The 23,053-nt window shown below is 42.7% G+C and overlaps 1 protein-coding gene across 5 annotated transcripts in view; it reads left to right on the forward strand.

The window, feature by feature from the left end:
- The window catches only part of kansl1a (KAT8 regulatory NSL complex subunit 1a), a 37,098-nt gene that overhangs the window by 10,976 nt on the left and 3,069 nt on the right, over nucleotides 1-23,053 (forward strand). For 3 of the 5 annotated variants that reach the window (XM_020657381.3, XM_020657382.3, XM_020657380.3), the window contains exons 3-12: nucleotides 13,422-13,563; nucleotides 13,737-13,811; nucleotides 15,718-15,827; nucleotides 16,280-16,421; nucleotides 19,017-19,182; nucleotides 19,671-19,826; nucleotides 20,591-20,800; nucleotides 21,073-21,227; nucleotides 22,348-22,472; nucleotides 22,624-22,681. In XM_020657381.3, coding sequence (XP_020513037.1) covers nucleotides 13,422-13,563; nucleotides 13,737-13,811; nucleotides 15,718-15,827; nucleotides 16,280-16,421; nucleotides 19,017-19,182; nucleotides 19,671-19,826; nucleotides 20,591-20,800; nucleotides 21,073-21,227; nucleotides 22,348-22,472; nucleotides 22,624-22,681 — 1,339 coding nt within the window. The remainder of the gene's footprint in view (nucleotides 1-13,421; nucleotides 13,564-13,736; nucleotides 13,812-15,717; nucleotides 15,828-16,279; nucleotides 16,422-19,016; nucleotides 19,183-19,670; nucleotides 19,827-20,590; nucleotides 20,801-21,072; nucleotides 21,228-22,347; nucleotides 22,473-22,623; nucleotides 22,682-23,053) is intronic. The other 2 variants (XM_020657383.3, XM_065949698.1) reach the window with 2 other exon arrangements.

The following is a 23,053-nucleotide window of genomic DNA, read 5'->3' on the forward strand; positions in this document are numbered from 1 at the left end:
AGAGATAGAGCATGTGTAGTGGTGTGGGAGGTTTCATCCTGTAGAGAACATACAGGATCGAATGGACAAGAAGTAAAAAAAAAAAAAAAAAAAAGGCCTCCTCTCTCTCGTCACACGGTGCTTCCTCCTGAGAGCCCGATACTGAACGTTCTGTTTATCTGCAGAGCGAACAAGTGAGCGCCCACAGAGCCAGCGAGTGTTTTCATTTTAAACTGAAACCAAGAGGAAACAGAGAGTCGGGGGTGGCGATGGTTTTTGTAGAAGGCGTGGGTTTTCTGTTTTGTACATGCTGCCCGGTGTGATGTCAGCTTTACCTCAGCAGGTGCTTGCAGAGTCTATTCCATGAGAAGTTGGTAACAGAGTGTTCGTTTTTCTCTGACATTAGTGGGGAAGGGGAAAAAAGTGCAGCAGGTGGGGTCAGCAGCAGCCTTAATGGACCTACCGACCTGTGCAGGATCGGGTAGATTATTAACAACGTGCCTGAGAAACACAGATTTTTATTATCCTTTCCTGTGTTGACTTTAGACCTTTGACCTAAATATCTTCATAACCAAACAGGAAGCAGGAAGTGTCTGCGTGTTTGTGTGTGTGTGGGCTCCATTCATGATCCCAACAAAGTAGAAATATAGCTTGTAATGTATTCAAAGCGTGTCTTGAGCCTTTTGAGGTCAAATGAGATATTAGAGCAGATAATGTGCAAATTTACTTCAAGTCATTTTTCAAGGAGATGCTGAGCTGCAGTAACGTGGCCTGAGGTTAAAGGAGGAGTGGGAATCATTGTAAACACCACACAAAATGTAACGTATAGTTATGTCTATATCTCAAAGAAAGATTTTAAATGTCTCATATCAAAAATCTGAGAAACAGTGTGTTAGAAAATGTTGAACTTGAGAGGATAATCCTGAAGAAAGTGAATTTAAATGAAGCACTGGGGTGTTTTGTTGACCTGTAAGCGTCGTCGTATTGAACATAAATGTAGGCTTTACATGAGGTGATGAACCGTCTGATCAAAGGTACACAGATAGTATTTTATTGGTGTTATGTAATTCAGATAGTCTAAAGTACTGAAACTACAAATCAACACATTTAAACCCTTTAAAAGGAAAATCTTAACATGTCATTATTTAAATACAAGCTCAACCAGAAGTACTTTAATGGTCGTGCTAGCTTCACCATATTGAGAAGATATCAGTTTCATCATTCTGACTTAATCAATCATTTTTAAAAGGTCAGAGTAGTGTTTTTTGGTTTAGTTATGTAATGCAGTTTGGCCCCACATCCTAACAAGCTTTTGATTCTCTATAATATGTTCCAACATGTAGTCAGTTGGTTATATTTTTGTTTTTAAATAAAACATATTTTATTAGAATTTTAATCATATTGTTCGGTCACTTCCTGTAGTGCAACAGAAAGCTGTGCCTGCCTGGAGAGAGGGGGGGAGGGGTGGGTTGTGCTGGAATCAGACACCCTGATCAGTTGGAGGTGCTTTCCATAGCCAGTAGATCTTCTTTAAATATCAGTACTGACTAACTATATTGCAATTAGACCTCTGTGTGTTTATTAGATGAAGCTCATCTCCACTCTGATACTGAAGGTGGATTAAAGACATGACCACATTTTAAAGATCATTCATGATGAGTCCTGGACCTGGAGTGTTTAATCCTGTACTGGTTTTAATGTAAACACATGAGTGATAACATTTCATATGTATATAAATCATCTTCAGGAAATGAAGATTACAGGCTGCATTAATTACAGACTCTCAATGTGTTTATGTATAGGGGAGTTGATTTAACACTTTGTTGGTGCTCAGATCATTATCATGCTGTAAACACATGTTATTGTGCATCCGTTCACTTGTTCCAGTCATGCTCTGATTACAGGCAGTGAGCTCAGCACACAATGACCAATCACATTCTCTTTAACAGCCTGTTTATCAGCATGACTAAAGCACCTGAATAATATCGAGGTATTGATTCGATTTCAACCAGGGATAAAGCCGCTGCATCGATACAAAAGTAACTTGACTCCTTCCCGGATCATTACAGGCTTTAATGTCCTTCAAGAACCGGGGAGAAATGACTTGTAGCAAATTAATTTTTCCTCGCCTGAGCTGCGGCGGTTAATCCTGTGTTGAAGCAAACATGACTCGTCGTGTTTCTGCTTTACCTTTTTATAAACATTCCAGCAGCCAACCATTGTGTGGGTTTTTATTGTGAAGCAGGGAAAGCTTCTTGCAACCTTAGTCACCATTGTCAACTGTTCCACTTCCGCAGTGCTTTGACTTTCCAGCACATATTCATCAACGTCTCACCAGTTCCATAACAGAAAGTTATCATTTAGAGTCTCTCAATGTTTCAGACTTGGTCATTTTAAAGGGAGCCATGATTAATTGTTGCTAAGTCATCCTCCCTCCCCTGCGGTATTTACTGGCTGTGCTTCCAATAAAAACTTCCTCAAATTTCCCTTCACCACCATTTATGAATTTTTCATTACACTCTAAAACATAGAACTAACATATAAGCTAGTGTGTTAGCATTTAGCTTAACAAACCTTTTGTGATTGACTTCTGGTGGTTCTTGTACATAATATATTTTAGCCACATGTGTTAAAAGTAAGGGAGATTTTTTTTTTGTGGGGGGGAAAAAGAAATTCTTCCAAAATGCTTCAGTAGCTTTCAGTTTTGACAGTGAACACTTAAAAAACCCAGAATCAAATATCTCTGAAAGTCATTTCAGGGGAATTTTAAAAATCATGGGATCAGAATTAGATAAACAGGGTGGAGTCCAAAAAGAGATGAAGAGTACAAAAATGTCCTTTTATTTATCTTAGATATGAGTATAGTGGTTTTATTGATGACTGACTTCTATTAGATAGTTTGTTAGTCATAAAGAAAGCTTGTTCTATCTGTAATATTCCTCACTATACTGGATCACTTCACCTTTTTACCATAACATCTGGTGTATAAGACACAATTTGAACACCTTTTTTTTTTTTCATCTAAAAAGTAGGCTTCATCCTTTATACCAGTGTAATCAATAAACCAGTATATTATGGCAGTGTTATCTATCTAAAGCTTCATCACAGACATGTGTCATCATGACTGAGGGTGCAGCCACCACCATCAGCTCCTTTATCTGACCTAACAGGATTGCAATTTCTTCCCCCTTTATTGTGTATTGCCAACAACGTCCTCGCTGCCCATATCGTGCTGGTTGTGCCTGAAGACGCTGACGAGGCTGGCAGAGTCACATTTGAACAGCTTTTCTTCTTATTAGGTCATAATCATGCATTTAAAGAAAACGTTGGTGTACTGTTTAGTAAATAAACTTTATGGGGTATATTGGTCTTATTGAAAAGACTCCTCGAGTAACATAATAAGGGACCAGGGGAGTGTGCAGCGTGAGTCTAAGCTAATTGCTAGCGGGCTTTGTTCTGTTCTTCAGGATACAGGAACTACTGTATTGGTCGTTAGCTGGCTCGCAAACTCCACTTGGTGAAAAGAGATGGAACTAGAAAGAGCTGCACAGAAACTGCACGTTGTGGCCGTCACTGACATCACGCACAGAGAGAGTTTAAAACATTTTTTGACCACATCACATGAGAACTACAAGATCACGCGGGAATAAAGAGAAAGATGTGGAAACAACATGCTACTTTCTGAGGATATGTTGTTCGTTCGGCGCCTGTTTTGACTTAATGTTGACAGAGTGATATAAAATACGTTTGTATGTCTGTATATTGTGTTTTATTTCGAAATGGACAAGACAGTCCGTTCATTTCCTTGTCTTACTTCCTGTCCGGGTCGTTCTATTCTGTCCAGCTTGACGCGTGCTTGCACTGTGCTCCATCAAAAATAGACTTACAAGGTATTTAAAATGGAGTGTAGTGGCGCTGTTGGTACCTGCTGGAGAAGGACCACGGCGCATTCACTAGAGTGGCGGTGATGTGTCCAGCACTGATGGCTATGACACACTAGTGTGTGGAAACTGGCAGAGGAAAATTTTTTATTGATGACATGAAGCTGCCATATTTGTTTGTTTATTACAGGCTTTTTTCTTTTTTTAACTGACACATTAGTGCGTTGGGTTTTTCACGGTTATTAGGTTACTAGGCTGTTCTTTGAGTACAAACAAACTGTCACTATAAAAAATAAAAAAAAGACACATTTGTTCTGTCTATAATGACCCCGAGGGGAAAAACTGTCCTTACTCAGAAACTATCATCTTTAGATGCTTCCTGACTCACACAACAGCCCTCTGAAGCAAAAATCTAAATGTTGCCTTCCCTGCAGGGGATGTGTTCAGCAACCCCCATGCTGTTTCTCCCCTCACAAGAGTACACCCAGACCTCAGCACACTTCACTACAGATCCAGCTACGTTCTGTAAAAGCACAACCTGTTTCACTTGCTGCACAATTCTCACAAAATTATTCAATGTGAGCAACACAAAAAACAGGTTCATGGAGCGATGTTAATTTGCTCAGATGCTCCTGAATAAGCCCTGTGTGTGAGTGTGTCTGTGTGGCCGTCACAAAAGCACCTGTCACTCCTGGCCTTTGCAAATGTTTGCCAAGTGGTGGCACATGTATTCCTGCCTAATAGTTCTCTGTACATTTAGTGAAAAGCTGTTCATCTGTAACGTCGTTATAAGCAGCCGTCTGATGCACATCTCACCTCCAACAACGAGGGGAAAAACTGGTTCTGAGCTCAGTAAATCAGAGAAACCAAACCTCATTGTGAACGTGTTGCTCTGCAGGGATTGGGTGTGTGTGTGTATGTCTATACCCATAATGCCACATTTTCACAACTGACATTTTGTCCCAGTTAGCAATTAATGGCTTACAGCTCTACGCCAATAAACAGAACAGACAATGTAACGTCTTCTCCGAGCAGCAGCAGCACGTCAATTATTTAACCTCAGCTGAGTTTACAGCTCGGTGGAAAATAACCCATCCGGGGCTGCTGGTTTGAATGTAGCGCGTCGCTTACGACTAATCCTGTCATCCCTATCCATACTGTAGACGTGGTTTCCCGTATCTTAGAGGATTGGGGGATAGCCAACATCTGTTGTCGTGCTTATGCTGCAGGGCCTCTGTGCTCGAGCCAGTGTGTCTGTCTGTGAATGTGACGTCCATTATGGCCTCTGCACAAGGGTGTGGGAGCTCCTAGCCTCAGAGAATGAAGTCTGCTTTTAAAGCAGCTGCAAAGAGACTGAGACACATCATACCTGGGCATTAGATACTGAAGGAGAGTCTGTTGTTTAGGCATGTTACATTGAGCACGGGTTGCTCTGCGTTGAGGAAAAGAGTGGGCACTGTCTCTTGTTTCTGAGGCAACAATAATGCTCATCAGGAAATCTCTGAGCTTACATAATGGCTCATAAACGGAACAATCAAAATGTCTGAAATTTGTTACTGACGAGCAGCAAAATGTGCCGAGTCTTGCATGCCTTTGGCCTCTCAGATGGCTGGATGAGCCGAGTACATGATTGCATGCAGTGAGACAGTTAACATGCCTGTCTGCCTGCTTCTTGTGAACTAGGGTAACTAGGCTGGCCGAGACTACAGCGTGCCTTTCATGCTTATGGCTCAGCATTACTCTGCAGTCTGAGAAGCTCAGCTATGTTTTTTTCCCCCCTTCTTTCCTCTCCTCTGTGCATGTGTTTGTGTACGTATGAGAGTTCCTGTATAGGTTTCTGTCCCGTTTGACACATCTGGATGTGTTTAGCCAGGCCCAAGTTCCCTCAACACGAAACCCACAGGCGTTACATAACCCCCCTCTTTTATGTAATGACTGCTGCAGCTCTCCGGCTGAATTTGCCCTCTCTCTCGTTTTTCCTGCCCCACACCCTGTCGGTCGGCCTTGCTCGCAATCTCCGCTCCCGAGCACTCTCTTCCTGTTAGAGATGAGTTTAACCGGCTGTCCTGTGATGCTGCAGACGGCCGTCCTGGAAACATCAGAATGAATCTTAAAAATAAGTCGCTGTGCAGCCTCCATGAATGTTTCACTGTTGGGGTAATTTTCAGCTCTTAAAATGTGCTTTGAAAATCCTTGACTCTGGAGAACAAAGAAATTAAACTGACAGCTGCAGCTTTGATTTCCCCTGTTCTTGTTACTTAGTGTGAATGATGATTGAATGGCTTTTGAAGCTTGACGGCAAAGTGATTTTATTGTGTTTCATATGGGTAGAAAAATGTCTGCAGGCCTTTTGTTTTGCCTCCATACCTCTATTCATAACCGTCTTCCTGTGGCAGATTTTGTACAAGGAGCTTTTGTTTCAAAAAGATGAGCACAGGTGGAATATATGGTTTCAGGAGTTTTCACCTTATTACATTACTGAGATTACAAAGACAGAGCATTTCCTCATACAAGTGATTTCTTCCCACACCTGGAGTATGATAAATATTTTGGAAGGTGGAAAAAGGATGGCAATCCCTAAATTGTGGAGGTTGCGATTCTCCGTGTGCTGCAGAGATGTTCTGACCTACAAATCTTGTGCTCAGGGTTGCAGAACACTATGAATAGACAATACTTCTGATAAGACATCAGTGTCGGCTTATACAGGCTTTAATATCAACATTAGATGATGAATTCTGCAGTTATGACAGACCGTTTAGATGACACTTTTATTATTCCCATGCAACACAAGCCCCGTGACTATTCAGATGATCATGTGCCGTTCACTACAGTTGGTACAAATATGCACCCTTGAAGAAAGGCTGAATGTGTATATGCAGAGTATTTTATTTTAAGCGTACATCTGCCAATGGGCTGGAAGCAGGACCAATAATCAAGAAAAACATCTTGTATTCCTGCATGAATTGTCGGCCTAATTTAGTTGGAAAATATCAGCATGCAGGCACGTAAGACGAGTGGTCTGTATTGATAAGATATGTATCATGATTGAAGGTGCTGCCATCCTATAAGCAAGATGATATATAAAACTAATTTAAAGGACGCTGTCTTAAACACAGAGAATTACATCACAGTATTTGTGTAGTGCAGGCAAATTAATTGACATTTTCTATCTGCCATTAAGATTAAAGTGTTGTATGTAAAGTAGCTAAAAATACTGTAATCTGCATATTAGACATTTAATGGCACAATATTGTCTCAAACCACTTCCACAGGTATTGAACTACCACGATTGTTTAGTGAAAACAAAACAGACCATTAAAGGGAAAAACATGTTCTTTTTTTTAAAGATTTATTTTGGGCTTTTCGTGCCTTTAATGCAGAGAGAGGACAGTGGATAGAGTCAGAAACCAGGGAGAATGTGTCTAATGTGTCTCTAGTCCTTCTTCAAACCCCCCTATGATGAGAAAAGTCCATCCTTTCCGTCTTCTGCCTGCTCCACTTTTCAGAAAATGTGTGCTCAAACAGGCTGTTTGGAGATGTTCCCTTCATGACATCACAAAGGGCAGTAGCCCCTCCCCCAGGTGGGTGACACTCCCACAGCCAGGTGTTTGTTCTGCCCTTGAGTCTGCCTTCTCACCGTAAACAATAGGACATGGAGCGAGAAAGCACCGAGTACACCCAAGCCCTTCCAGAGAGGGGGCGTGGTCAGACACAGCTCATTTACATATTTAAAGGTACAGACACCGAAACAGCCTGTTCTGAGCAGGGCTGAAATAGAGGGGTTTATAGACATGATCAAATACAGGATCAGAGTGGATTTAGAACAAGAAACTTCACACACATGTTTTGAGGAGCTCTGAGACTTATTTAAACTGGTTGAAGAGGAGGAGAATATGTCACCTTTAAAATGTATCATGGCTCACGTTGCAATAGTAATATCCATCAAAAATAGGATTTAAATTCCTCTCTGTTTTGTCAAGCCCTTACAGCCCTGTGTAGATAACGTTCAGTCAAACTTAAAACACTGCTCCCTAGTTGTAATGAGCGAATACCTAATAGCCTATATTACAGATTTCTCTGCTGGAATGATGTAATCCTGATTTTCCAAACACAGTTTTGTAGTCTCTCTTAATATGGACAAATCCTGTTTTCAATCAACAGCAGCACTTTTAAAAAGCTGTGGCACTGCAACACCTCGCAAAAAAAACAAGGAAATGAATCTGAGAGATGGAAAGGGACAGATTGAAGCTGCACCTCCAGCAGTAAAAACTTAAAAGTGTCAGATCAGACAGCTGAGCAGCGGTCTTGAGATGGCGCATTTGGAGATGAGCAGCTTGCATGCGATGGACATAAGTTAGTTAGCCGCATATTTGTGCTGTTAAGTCATTACATTTTAATCGTGATGTGTGCGGGTTGTTTCCTTTAAATCGAGGTGGATCATCACAGTTCAGTTATCCAGACAAAAAACAAAAATCCAATCTGTGTCTTTAAAAAATTGTGGCTTGACTTCTTCCGCTCAGTACATTTTGAAGGATGTATATTTGGATCGTACTGTTGCCCATGGATACAGAAGATGTGGCAGTCAGGTCCATCATGAGGAAAAATTCCCCTGTTGTGGTTATGGGTATGTCAGAGCATTGTTTCTCAGCACTCATACCCCTTTAATACCGGATACTGGCATGTATACGCCTCCTATAAATAGAAGTATACGCTCTACTAAGGTTGTTAAAATTGCAGATACTTTGAAACTCTAAAGAAACTGTAGATCTTCATTGAACGTTGCCAACACTTTCGTGCGACTTAGACAGTGTGTCTGAGGTTTCCTGCAATTTTTGGTAATTAAAAACAAGTAGCATATATTGGGTGCCTGGGACTTCTATTGAATTTGTATCAATAACGCTGAATTTTTACTAGTATCGCATTGAAGTTTAAAAAATGTTGCTGTAAGGTGAAGTGATGAGTAAACATGGCAGAGCAAAATGCATATCACAGCAGAATTACACTTCTTATTAAACACATTGACCAAGCAGAGAGTAGGGCTGGGCGATATGGACCAAAACTCATATCTTGATATTGATTAGCTGAATGGCGATACTCGATATATATGGATATGTATTTTATTAACAGTGAAAACACATGGAAAAATAAACTACGTGTTTGTGAATTTAAAAAGTAATATTATAAAATAAAAATGTTCCTTAAATACAATAAAAGAGAGAGAGAGAGGAGGAGCAGGGTTAAGAGGGACAGACAGTCAGTCATCATCAGTGAAATGAGAAAAAGGTGACCTGACACCTCTGTAACGTTATTTTAATGCAACTTAAACTATATCCATATTAACAATATTGTCTTACTCTATATCTTGTTTGAAAATATATCGATATATCTTTAAAACTCGATATATTTCCCAGCCCTAGCAGAGAGTAAATCATTCTTACAGTGTGTCTGTCTGCAAAGGAAGAACAACCCCCCCACTCTATTATTCACAAACACGCAATGGATTTAAGCGGGGTAGAAAAATCAAGGAATATGCAAAGAATGTGATTATGAAGTTCATCACAAACTATCATTTTTAGATTTATTGATTTTTTGGCTTTCAGAGAATCACCGTAAATATCCAGTAGAAGAATACGTTATAGACGAGTGAACTGGTTCTCAGTCCAGAGCTCTGTTGGTTTATGGGTGGGGGGAGTACTCGGCCACGTTTTTGAGTGGCGGTGTTGGTTTTGGGGGGCTCGTATGGTACAGGGTTCTTCATGCAACGTATGTGCTGCATCCAGAGAAGCTCCACAATGGAGAATGTGCTGACAGCCAGAAAACCACGGCGGTAGTGATTGCCGCTGGTGCTTTGTGAGTGTGGCAGAAGGGGGGGAGAAAAATGTGTCCTGGTTAGAGAGAGGGGGGGAGGGTGGAGCGCCTAGCGTCGGGAGTGTGTTGGGGGGGGGGAGGTTCTCAATACTGCATTTCACCCCTCCTCCTCCTCCTCCGCCTCCTTCGTCACTGTGACGATTAAGGTCATTGGACTTCTGTGTGTTTATATTTTGACAAGCTACATTTATAGCACTTCCTGGATCCCTGACACCAAAATGTTCACTGGAGAACCCAGAGGTTTGTTTCCTCCTGGCATGTGAAGTCCATAACCCAGGGACTGGAGATCTGACAACAATGAATCAGTTAGATTTCACTCATTAGTTTGAGAGAACTAGATTTTCTTTGGGAAGCTGACAAAACAAGACATTTAGGATGCTCAGCCGTGTTTGGATGGGCAGCAATATTCTGTTGTTAATAGTCTGACTAAGCCATGTAGACGGGATCGAAATTAATTTGGACTCGGGGGCCAAGATGGCAGGTAGATATAAAAAATTACCAGCCAAGCACATTTTTTTTCACCAGCAGCTCACCTCTGAGATGCTCCGACATGCAGACAGCAGAGGAGCTGAAGAGAGAAGCAGCAGAATAAAACTCTGCACATTTTTATTGATGGCAATTACTGTTTGAACATTTAACCGCCATGAGGCCGATAGCGATCTGAAATTCTCGCCTAACAGATAGTCAACCAGCATTATGCACTTTAGGGTGTTAATTTCTGACACTGCATGTAGGCAACATAACCCCCCCCCCATTAACGTGTGATGTGGAGTATTCTGATTGTAGTGGCATTATTGTAGACATGTTAAGACCGAAATCGCACGATAATGTTTTCACTGCATTTTGCGGCACATACGGCAGCTGCCGACCGCTTGACGACGAATGCCCCGAGTGTGTTTGAGAAATCAATATGGCTGGTGTGAAGAAGATACTCTCTGGGGGGGGGGGGGGGAGAAAACGGTTGTCATGTTAAAGGTTTTAAGGGAAAAAGGCAGAATAAAGTCATTGATGGAAGAAAACATTGAAATGTTTTCATATTCAAGAAGGTCGCAGAATGACGGGGAGGGCTGTGTTCACTTAACAGACGTCTACAACAACACCACGAGTGGCTGCTGTCATTGACTTTTTCATATTATCTTAGAATGGACAGAAATACTAATGAAACACTCACAAAGGTGAACAGTAGCATCATGCAGGTCATGGAGTCAAAATTCAGAGGTAACTTGACTGAAACTGAATATTCAACTTAATCAGAGTCTCATTGGTCAACATTCAGATTATTACTGTCCATGTAATGTAGCGTCTGACACATTTTTTAGTTCCAGTAACTACTGTAATCGATGAATCAAAAACTCGGCCTTGAGTCCGACTAGCCCAGATTTTCAGGACTTGTGACTCGACTCGTACTCGTGCACTAATGTCTCTGACTTTGACTCGAGCATTTACAGCATTTGGACTCCAAAGACAGAGACGAGAACTTCAACGTATTAAAGCACAAGACTGTGTGTTTATGTTTTAGTGAGTTAAAATTCTGATTAATAACGGGTGGCTTGCAGAAATATTAGAGTTTATTACCCGCCGCAACAGAAACGATCAGTGCATCTCCCTGAGAGCGGCACAGAGATGCATCTTCATTCATAATTTAGATATAAAGGATCATTCAGATTCTTATACTAACATTGAAATCCTTTTTCTACATATCCAGGTAGACACAGTCGATCTTATTCTCCCACACTCCTCCTCTCTCTGTGATCTTTCTCAGCAGCTTTTTCTCTCCTTTGTGATCAGGAAACTGCTACTCCCCTTTCAGTGTTTTGACGCTGTCTACAATGAACATACATTCCTCTCTCTGTAGCAGAGAGTATGCATCTCCTCAAGATCATTATCCAGTTCACCCTGAGGGACGTCACACCTGGCATCTCCTCCCTGCAGTGTATCTGTTGTCCACCCACCTTTTTTTAGGTTAATCATGGGCGTGCTCGGAGTAATTTGTGCAGACGACGGTGCGACACACTTTGCCCTGCCGGTGTTGTTCTCAGATGAGTCTCCACAGGGATTCAAGGATGCAAATAAGTTGCCTGTGAATTGGTCTGATGCATCAGGCATGGGCATGCTCAGAGGTGTTGCAGTGTTTTAACATGTAAGAAGAGAGCGTGTTTGTTTGTGTGGAAAGAAGGATCGAGTCTGTGGAATAGCAATAGGAGACGTTATTAACAGGTAGCACTGCAGATGTCTTTGCAGCAGTGCCCTTGATTCTGTATTGCAGAGAACGAGCCATAGATTTCTTAATGTTGTGGCTGAGCTGAAGGAATGAGTCAAGGCGTCTTTGATTGCAAGGATTGGAGGGCTGATGTCTGCATCAAAGCCACAGTAACTCTCCTTCCGCTCAGCTCCACAATAAGACAACATGCCTGCTTGGATTATTGGTTATCCCAGTGTCTGCCGCACTGTTCCCTGACCCAGCCCCACCCCCTCAAACACCCCGTGGCCTGTAGATTGCTTTTAAAGTCCGTCTGTTCCTCTCCGGCCTGCCAGAGCTTCCCGGTCCTTGTTGTCCCTCTTCTCTTCCTCCCCCTTTCCTTCCCCTCTCCGTCTCATCTCCCACTCCCAGCAGTAGCATTTCTCCACTTCCTTCCATCCTGGTGGAGCTCTGAAAATTGAAAACAGAGTCGGTGTGGGGAGGAGAACGAGCAGAGGAGTGCAAGGTCTATCTTTGTCTGCCATCTGAGTCATTTTTTTTTTTTTTTTTTTTTTCATTGTTTAACCGTGGTCACTGCTGCTGCTGACTGTATTTTAATGAAACAGCGCCCTCTGTGGTTGCTGCTGCACGGTGCAGGAGCAGACATTTTCCTCTCATGTCTGCCTTTGAAATGCCCATTCTGTGTGTCATACTGGTAAAATGGAGTACTCTGCTCTCGGCTGGTATTCATTCTGTGCCATGAAATAAATCAGACGAATGAAACTCCCCTGTTCATATACGTCCTCCTCAGTATGGACACACGCCTGATCCTGTTTTTGATAAGAATTCTCTCCCAGGGTGTCCTCGGTTACAGTGAGATTTGTTTAATGCTGATTCACTGACCTCTGCAGTCTGACGGGGGAAATGCTTTAAGGCTCACAGCATATTGTGATGTAATGATATGTTAGTGTTTGGATTTTAATGGATCATGTTGTAAAAGGACAGACCAGGCATGGACAGTACTTGTCTGTGTGCTACTTAGTACTGATCATTTTCCTAAATGGGTAATTTAATTTGATTTAAATTGACTCAGTAAGGGTGCAGCTGGTCATTTTCTTATGTGCAGTTTCTTTAAAATCATCAAAAGTGATTAATAATGTCGATCCAGACGGACAAACAAAAGGAGATGTCTTTAAAGGTGTTATTTTAAACAGCAGCAGGCTTAATACAACAACTTATATTTTAAAATAACTAAGACCAATGATGCATTTATTGATAAAAGAGTTAGCTGTTTGCTTCTCTCAGCTCCGTCTAGAACACATAAATCACTACATATGTATTCACTTTTCCTCCATGGGGTCAAATTGCTTGTGACTCTTCAAACCTATCATCCACTGAGGACTTCAGCTGCGTGTTGGTGATTTGTTTTATCGCCCTCAGTTGAAACAGAATCTCATCAGTTCACCTTTTTAAAACAAGCATGTTTACCTTTTTTTTATTTTTTTGACCCTCAGATGGAAGCGTGCAGAGAGTCGCTACACGGTGGAGAGAGCGGCCATCATCAGTCACTGGAACTGGCTCCAGGCTCACATCTCAGACCTGGAGTACCGCATCCGACAGCAGACCGACATCTACAGACAGATCCGAGCCAGCAAGGTAAGTCGTTCTCTCTGATGTTGTTGTTGTTTTTGAGAGACGTGTCTGTTTGTGGGTTTCATTACCGTAAATACTTTCCCAGCCACACAGATACGTCTGATCAGATCAGCACAAATAATCGTTACATAGATTATTGGGGGTGGAGGGTTAACACTCAGCTCTTGGTTCTGCAGGGCTCAGTAGAGTTGGGAGGTGTTTCCCCCGGTGTGGTGTCTGCAGGTGGGACAGAGGTGAAGACGGAGCCTCAGGTAAGCAGAGGAAGCAGTGTTCCCTTACAGCTATGTCTTGATCACATCCTCAGCCTCTCAGCAGTTTGACGTTTTTTCTAAATGGCTCTAAAATCCAAAATGTCAAACTGTGTTCAGCATCTTTTGCTTTTTGTTTGATCTTTTGTAGGTAATGATTGTTAGAAGTTCAGTGTATGAAGTTCAGAGTAAACATCAGATTGAAGCAGCCGTCTTTCTGCCCTCTGTGTGTGTTTGATGTTAGATTAGAAGGTCGACGTGAGCTGTGTATTAATGGGTTTATTCACAGCTACCCGATAATCAATAAAAAACATTTTCAGCTGGTTTGTTCTCTTCACAGCATCTGTTAGATAGACGGTAAATGTCCAAAGGAAATGATTTTTTTGTACGTCTCTGAGCTCTAAAATGATTTAGACAGACGAGCTGCGTGTAATAAACTCCTTCAACGTTCGTCTCCAAATAATTGTCAAATGATTTATCACAGGACGAGCCTGTCAGTCCGGATGAGCTGGAGTCGTTTTAATACATGTTTGTTAAACCAGAACAACTGCCAGAGACGCCTCTACTCTGAAGGATTTGTTCTGATCCATGGCCCAAACATGTTTTGTTTTTTTTGTAATCCAGTTTGATTTTGTAAAAGAAAATAAACCAAATAATCCTGATGTGATCATCAATCATCAATGACGTGCTACAACAAAGATGATAATATGTCAGATGTTGCACTGATGACACTGAATCCTTCATAATGAAGTTGATGTATTTATTCTGACTGATGTTAGCAGTGTGGGTCGTTTTGTGTCCATTTGAACACATGCATATGCTGAAGGTTAGTGCGGCCTGTACACACAAATCTGATCACTTGAAAAGATGCTGCACAGGTCCGTCCTAAGATCTGATCTGCTTTTCATGCCGTCTGAACAAAGTAGTTTACGTTAGGGCAGCTGTTTTAAATGATTCATACTCTGTGAAACATAGGGGAAGTTTAGTGTTTCAACAAAGATATGCTTTTGGTGTTTAAATAAATATAATCCACTGCCTTAAAGGTGACATATTCTCCTCCTTTTCAACCAGTTTAAATAAGTTTCAGAGCTCCTCAAAACGTGTGTGTGTTTCTTGTTCTAAATCCACTCTGATCCTGTATTTGATCATGTGTATAAATCCCTCTATTTCAGCCCTGCTCAGAACAGGCTGTTTCTGTGTCTGTACCTTTAAATATGTAAATGAGCTGTGTCTGACCACGCCCCCTCTCTGGAAGGGCTTGGGTGTACTTGGTGCTTTCTCACTCCATGTCCTATTGTTTACGGTGAGAAGGCAGACTCAGAGGGCAGAACAAACACCTAGCTGTGGGAGTGTCCCCCACCTGGGGGAGGAGCTACAGCCCTTTGTGATGTCACGAAGGGAGAATCTCCAAACGGCCTGTTTGAGCACACATTTTCTGAAAAGTGGAGCAGACAAAAGACAGAGAGGATGGACTTTTCTCATCATTGGGGGGTTGTAGACAGACTAAAGACACATGTTAGAGTTAGAGAAACATGGAGAAGAGGATTTTCTGTGACCTTTAAGTGGAGATTTGTTAACATGACTCAAAACCAAACCTGTCAAGTGTTGACACCTCCGGGGGTGAGGGTCAGATCAAGGACATTTGGTTTCTATGTTATGTCTGTAAGCTTGTGAAGACGCTCTGAGTCAGACGTCTTTGTGACAGTGCAGAATAGGTTTTAGTTTTTGGGGGGAGCCCAGCACTCCTCACAAACCATGTTTGAATAATTTAAGGTCCAGAGGAGCGGGATGATTCAGTTTAGTCTATTATGTCCTTTCTTTAAATATCCCGCCTTGTGTCGAGTGCTGTCAGTCGTCTATGTTTCTGTGAAGTGCTTTCTCACCGGCTTTGTCTCGTCTGTCTGTGCAGGATGTTGCTTCAGAACGGCTGGAGCACACAGGCGCCGCCCACATCATCAACACCGAGTCCGGCTCCTGGAAAGGTCAAAACACACAGCCTGTTAACGGCGTCCTCAGCAGGTATGATGATGATGATGATTACCTCATTTTGTTTCCCAGAAAGGACGCTGCTTTCTGAGAAAAACCCCAACAGGGCAGTTCTTGAACATGATCGATTACAAATGTGAGAAGCTGACGTTGTTTGCAGCAGCAATGATTAGTCGCTTAATCAAAGAGAATGTTTCTATTTTTATAATCGCTTGAGTCGTTTTTAAGAATCTGCCTTCACAAAAACAAAGATTTAATGCCCCCCCATGTTCACTTTCATGCTAATCTAAACATGTTGTTAAGGGCTGCTGGTCACATAACACAAGATAAGATCAACTTTATCTGCCTTTATGAGCATTATTTAACTCGTAAAATGAATAAATCATGTTACTGATTCTGCTGCCTGAGTCCTGTTGTGTTGGTATTGAATTTGAAGGTGTAAAGTCTGTGACCTTAATTCTCTCTGTTGGTTGTCCTTGTGACAGGATGGCAGAGAGTGCAGACACAAAGCACCAGCAGCCGTCGGCCTACGACAGCACGTGTGTGTCTGCGCGCACACGACCGCTCGTCAGCTGTCGACGACGGCGGCTCATGCAGCCCAACACTGTACCCAACCTCAACGGCAAGGTGAGTCTCAAGAGCCCGGCCGCCACATGATCACAAACTGTGTGGGAAAGAAAAATCAACACAGTGGTTAAGTTGGTATGAACGATTCGATGCTGAGAATTGTGTTGAATTGCTCGGAAGATGTTAAATGTGAAGTTGCAGAGCGAAAGAACAAGTGTGCTTTTATTCTGAAAGGAATCGTTTGTTTTATAGCTGCTGCTGTATGCTTTTTATTTTGAAAGAAAACATGTTTTAAAGGTCCCATATTCTGATTTTTCTGGTTTTATCTGCTCTTTAGTGTGTTTTCCAAGTGTCCTGTGCATGTTTAGTCACATCTATGTGCAAAAATTCAAAGTCCGCGGAAACGCAGCTTCTCCTACGTCCTCCTGTTAGCTGTAGCATTAGCTGCATGTAACGCTCGGTTCTAGCCCCCCTCGATAAAAATGTGTCAGTGTGACGTCTTGTCAGTGTGAGATCACTGATCTAAGCCCATTGGCTCGTTGTGGCCCTGCAGCTCATGTTGCACGCCCGTTAACTTCTGTAGCACGCCCACCATATGCCGTAGCCTGCGGTAGCACAGTAATGCTAAGGTGCTAATGTTTTTGCTCCCCTCTGAGCCAAAGTGGCTGCATTCCCAATATGGTAAAAGGGGCGGGACATTTCCGAGAACCGTGCTGAGCAACTGACCAATTACGGCAGAGCCGACAGGCCGACCAATCAGATCAGACTTGGCACACGTGGGGACTCTGAACGTGGGCACTTCAGAGCCTTAGAGAGAGAGTCAGAAGAGAGCCGGTGCACGGAGCGGCAGTTCATGAAAACAGACACTTTTTAGAACTTTAGTTATTGTGAACATACTTTAGTAGGTACATAGATTAAATATATGAACCCCAAGAAGGGCAGAATATAACCTCTTTAAAGCTGCTGCCTGCTTTTATTTTGAAATAAACGGTGTGCTTTAAAGCTGCTGCTGCTGTCACTGATTATTCTCTCGTTGTGTAACTTAGCAGATGAATAAACAAGAGATCTGTAACTTTATTATGAAAAACTGGGGCAAACTACAAAGATGAGAAATCACCCTCGTGACTACTCACAAGTTTTAGTGGGAAAAAAATAGACACACACACATATTAACAGCTAAGGCTTCTGTGAGACCAAAATCAAATGTTTAATAGACCGAGAGAACTGTAAACAACAGTTAACGTTAGCCTTCATCTTTAGCATTTAGAGTTTCAGGACTGGCTCGCTGTGGTGTCGCTGTTTTGGTGTTCATGCTTTCATCTCAGTAATATGTGTAGAAACGTGTCCGAGCCGGTGTCTGTCAAACAGAACATTTTGATCTGTAACTGAGCAGTGTCAGTCAGACGGACGTGACCATCATAATCTGAAAGTATCGACCATGTGCAGCAGCAGCGTCGCTCAGATTGGTTTATGTGTAGTGCTGCCCTCGTTGTAATCTCCTTTGTCGTTTATTTCTCCAAATAAGAACGCCCACAATTTACATAATCCTCTGCAAGCTCATAAACAGTTTGAAATTATGATATCCAAAAGTCCCCGACGCCGGTAGCCTAGTGGTTAGTGCGCGAACCCCTCGTACAGAGGGGTCCTCCAAAGAGGACGGCTTAAATTGTAATTATTTTTAAAATGTATTAGATGAGGACATTACACACTAGGCCCCGTGTCCAGCTAGTGTTTTATTCCAGACAGAAAAGCGCTGGCTGTAAGCGCTTGCATGACGTGTTTATGCGCTGTAAGGAAGAGCGCTGCACGTCCATCCTGTCTCCATGACAACAGCCGCTGTATGACCGACACGGCTCCATTAACTTCAACTGTATGTTTTATATTTGAGATCATTTTACCCGATCGTACACGGAGCAAAGACATTGTGGGTACAAGATATGAAAAATATTGCCCCTTCTGAAAAGTTTTAAGATTTTAAAAAACAATGCGCTCAGAGCAGCCACCCTAAAAAGGTGATACGCTCGAGAAAACCGACGCTGGGCGCTGTGCTTTTTGTCCAGATGTCCTCCTACTGCTGCAAACGCTCTCTGCTTATTAAAAACAATTGAGTAAAAACGCTGGGTGGACACATGGCCTAAGGGTAAAGCATCACAAGTAAATATGCTACTATTAGCATAACAGCTAAATTGAATCCTGGTCCTAAATCCTAAATTGAATCCTCAGCACTAGATCAGGTACTGACAAAAATATATTTAAAAAAAATTCTAATAGGACGGTCGACAAGACGATGCGTATAAAAGCTTCCAAACAGTTTAACATGCAAGATGGACACACTCATAACAATGACACACTAACAGATGTAGTAGATCAGTGAAGAAAGTCCTTTGGGGTGAAACATCGTCCCTGTGACATTCATGAAGTATCTTTCTGTCTGTGTTGTGTTAACTGCTGTTACCTCAGTCATGACGTTAGAGCCTTTACATGGAGCTGACTCACTGAACTCCTGAGGCGCTCCGCTCCTCTTAGAATATATCAGAAACACTTTGTCCTGCTCTGAGTAATGCAGCATGAGCTCCATACTCATGTCAACAACATAAAGGTTGAGTTTTGAGTGATCACAGCTTGATATACGGTTTCCCCCTCATGCTCTTTCAGGCCCCGAGGAGCAGCTGTATCCAGTGTAACTGCAGGGTCAACCCCAGCTGTGTGATGTGCGGTGGCTGGCCCACCCCCAGAGAGGACCCCCAGTACGAGCTGCCCACCCTGGAGCGCCTGTCAAGACTGGATCTTGGCGTCCACCCCATCCTCTCCTTCCCCGACGGTCAGTGTTCAGCCAGCACCTCGCTCGGTTTACGCCAGCCGTTTCCTTCCAGAGAGGAAGACGAGGAAGACAAACAAGGAGTGGCAGGGGAGATACGTCTCCCCAGGAAGTTCTTAGAAAACATTTTCAACCATTTACACAATCTAGTCCATCAGTAGAGTGCGTCATGTGACCCGGAAACTCCTCTCTGCTTTCTCCTCACTGATTTAAGCTTCTTATTTTTCTTCATTTTTGTGATTAGAAAGGAAATGGAAAAACCACATTTGTATTCTCCATAATTGAGACTGAGTAGTATTTACAGCAACACATTTGGCATTAGCTCTTGTAGTAGATTGCCCTTGGCTTCTTATAAATGCTGCATGTGATTGTGAATCGCTAATGTCGAGCTACAGATGGTGAATCTGAAGTATCTGGCTCGACACTGCTCTCTCTTATTTTGTGTTGTTGTTGTTGTTGTTGTAATCTCCTCTTTGTTTTCTCCCCCTCAGACGTTTGTACCGGCCTCCGTCTGCAGCAGGTGATGAAGAGTCAGTGGCAGACGAAGTCGCTGGAGAGGAGCAAACCACTGAAGAAGCTCTCGCTCAAACACAAGCTGTCCTCGTCCAAAGAGAAGCACAAGTTCACCAACTCACTCATGGCAGTCAGTAAGTACAAATGCGTCTACTCGGGGAGGCTTTTTGAGCCTCCTTTAAGCCCGTCAACATTTTATATTCCAGTCCCTTAATGTCAGACTTTGGTGTGGACACTTGAGTGTTTTAAGGAGGATTCAGTAGAAATGTTTTGCTGCAGCTTTGTAAACACAACATTCAAACTGAGCCCCTCCTCCTGGGCCACCAGAAGCGCGCGCCCCCTGCAGGACTATGCGTGTATGTTCACTGCCTTTAACTACACTGCAAGCTACCTGAGAATATCACATTTGTTGTACATACGGAAGTAAGATGATCAGATTGAGTGGTCTGTTCAGAAAACTGAGATTAAGTTGGAGAAAAAAGCAGAATTAAAATAAATCAATAAAAAAGTCATCACAGTTGAGTGTTTGTTATTAATGTTGATAATAATGATGATAAAATAGTCGTAGATTCTCTTCTCCCCTCCTCTTCTTGTCACTTTATTTCTTGGCTGTTTATTAAATTCCAGCTGTTTTAATTTCACAAAACAGTTTGTTCCTGTAAGCGTTTATTTCTCAACAGCAGGGGGCAGAAGCTGCTGTGAGGCTGTCTGTTGTCTCTCAGCCTCAGTAGAAGCAGCAGACTTTATTCTTAACTTCATAATCTCATGAATGTCGGAGCTTGCACCACTATCAAAATGCAGTCCCTAAAATAAAATAGAAAACATGATATATTTATGGTGAAAACTTGTGTGACTCCTCTGTACAATAGTCATAATAATGGTTCTTGTTGCCTTTCAGGACTGGGTCACTATAAGAACCGTGCTGACAAGCAGAGGGCAGTAGACAGCAGCGTGGGCAGCAGCAGCGCCGCTCTGAGCGCGGCCCGCCTCGAGGGCCAGGCCGTGTGTAAGACGGAGCGGCTGCAGGGCCTCTCCACCCCGCTGGGGCCCTACGACAAGAACTACAGTCGCAAGAGGTTAAGAGAGCACTCTCTGGACCGGACTGACAGTGAGTGTTTTCATGAGCCGAGCTCTGGTTTCAAAACATTCATTCATTTGTTTATTTATGATTTGTTTGATAGAGACAGGTAGAGTATACATGGACAAACTGAAAACAGCCATCCAATGTAAGATTCATAGTGTTTGTAACGGATGCTGATTTGCAGCAGAAGGACTTTTTGTGTAAAGATTGAGACAAAGAGATGAGTAAACTGGGTACAGCAACCATCTGAAAGTCCTTGCAGTGTGATGTAGGAGCTAAATATGTCTACTGTCCTCCAGCCTCCCCTAAACTGTTCCTGGAGTCGAGCAGCCCCTGCCCCTCTCTGGCCAACATGCACTCGTCCCTCCACAGCCCCCTCACGCGTCAGCTGTCCACGTCTTCAGAGAACTCCACGCCGCTGGGCCCCGGCAGCCAGAGCGTCCCCAACACACCTGTAAGGACACGCTGGAAACCAAAGCTGCTTTCTCTGTTTTTTTATATTGGCTTGAAGGTCTCATGGGGATTGGGGTTGTCAAAGTAATGGATACTTTGATTTTTAAAAACGTTACCTCATCAAAACTAACGGTAAAGTATCAAAATAACAAATAAAAACAACAGATCTAAAAGCAAGCAAAAGGTAGAAGCTGTGTATTCACAGGTCGGCTAACGGGGACATTTCTTCAGTCCTTCAGGATGCAGAGGGTTCGATTCTGTCTACTGCAGACGGAGAGCAACTTTAACACTCAACACAGTGTGCAATTTTTGGTGATAAAAAAACAAGATATTTCTCGTGAAGAGGAAACTCTGACTTATTTTTCTGACTTTAAAATCAGAACAGGTATCCATATCCAAGTTTTAAATTCTAGTTCTGTGACGACCCTCACTGGGACAACATGTCAGTGAGTCAGAATGACGGTTTAGAGTCGCTGATCCAAACCTGACCTGTCAGTTTAATCTCAAACTTTACATCTAAGCTCTTCGACATGTTTTATTTTAGTTCCTTTGTTCTGTTAAAACGTTTAGACGTGCCTGACTATGATCGTTACAGCCTCGAAGGTAAAATATGAAACCTGACATCTGAAGAAGAACAATGTGAGGACTTAATAAGATGAGCTGTAGATGTTAGAAAAGTCGCCGCCCTCGTTAACATGCAGGCCCGTGATAGTGAGGACGTTTACTAACTGAAACTCAAACTGAAACTTTCTCGGCGTCGTGGTTTATTTTGTTTTTCTGCAGCTGCAGAGACAGGAAGTGTGAGGAAACGCAAAGCTGTGTAGTTTAACAGTTAGTGTTGAATCTGTGTGAGGAAATGTTGAGTTAAACGAAGACAGATATCAGTGTTTAACATTTCACCACAAAGTCCGACCTTAAAAGTCATAAAATCACTTCAGATTTCTGCGTTGTTACTGAAAACAAAAACTGAGCAAACATCTGATGGCGTTGAGTAGAAAACAAATATTTACACATATTTACATTTATTAATAAGTATGTTGACGCTTGTCCTCTCTCGAGTTTCCATTGTATTGTTGAATGAATCCTCCATGCTGACTCCATCACTCGTCCCTGTCCTCCAGCAGCAGCCAATCAAGAGGAGGCGAGGTGAAAGCTCCTTCGACATCAACAACATCGTGATCCCCATGTCTGTGGCCGCCACCACCCGAGTGGAGAAGCTGCAGTACAAAGAGATCCTCACCCCGAGGTAAACACACGGGTCGGCTCAGGACGCCACGCCTCACCATCATCGTGTTTGTCCCCCGCGGCCTGTCGGCTCTGACGCACGGGCCGCTCTAACTCTCTGTCTGGTTATTTTGTTTCCCTGTTCTCACTTTTTTTTATTTCTGTGTGTACAGTTGGCGATCAGTGGACATTTTCTCTCAGCCAATCACTGAAGACGAGAATGAACGAGAGGTCAGTGTTCACCTTCACTTGTTCTAATGAGTTTATGTTATTAGTCTGATTAGATACTGTCATCACGGGCACACGCTGTACGGTTTTTACAAGTCATCAGTTTTGATTTGATGAAGGATAAGAGTTATTCACAATAAGGCGTGTAGCTGACATGATTGACAGGTGGGCGCGGTGTAACGGTTCATCAGGAACCCGCCTCAGCTCCAGCTCTCAGCCTGTCGTTAGGTTTACTGAAAGTTAGACTGAGACAGCATTTCCAACATGGCGGCTGCTGCTGATGAGCCTCCAGCGCCCCCTGCAGGAACAGACGGGTGATGTCACTCAGGCTCCGCCCATTAATCAGAATCAGAATCAGGTTTATTGCCAAGTACA

Source organism: Labrus bergylta, chromosome 21, assembly GCF_963930695.1.
Source record: "Labrus bergylta chromosome 21, fLabBer1.1, whole genome shotgun sequence".
In the NCBI taxonomy this organism is placed as follows: domain Eukaryota; kingdom Metazoa; phylum Chordata; class Actinopteri; order Labriformes; family Labridae; genus Labrus; species Labrus bergylta.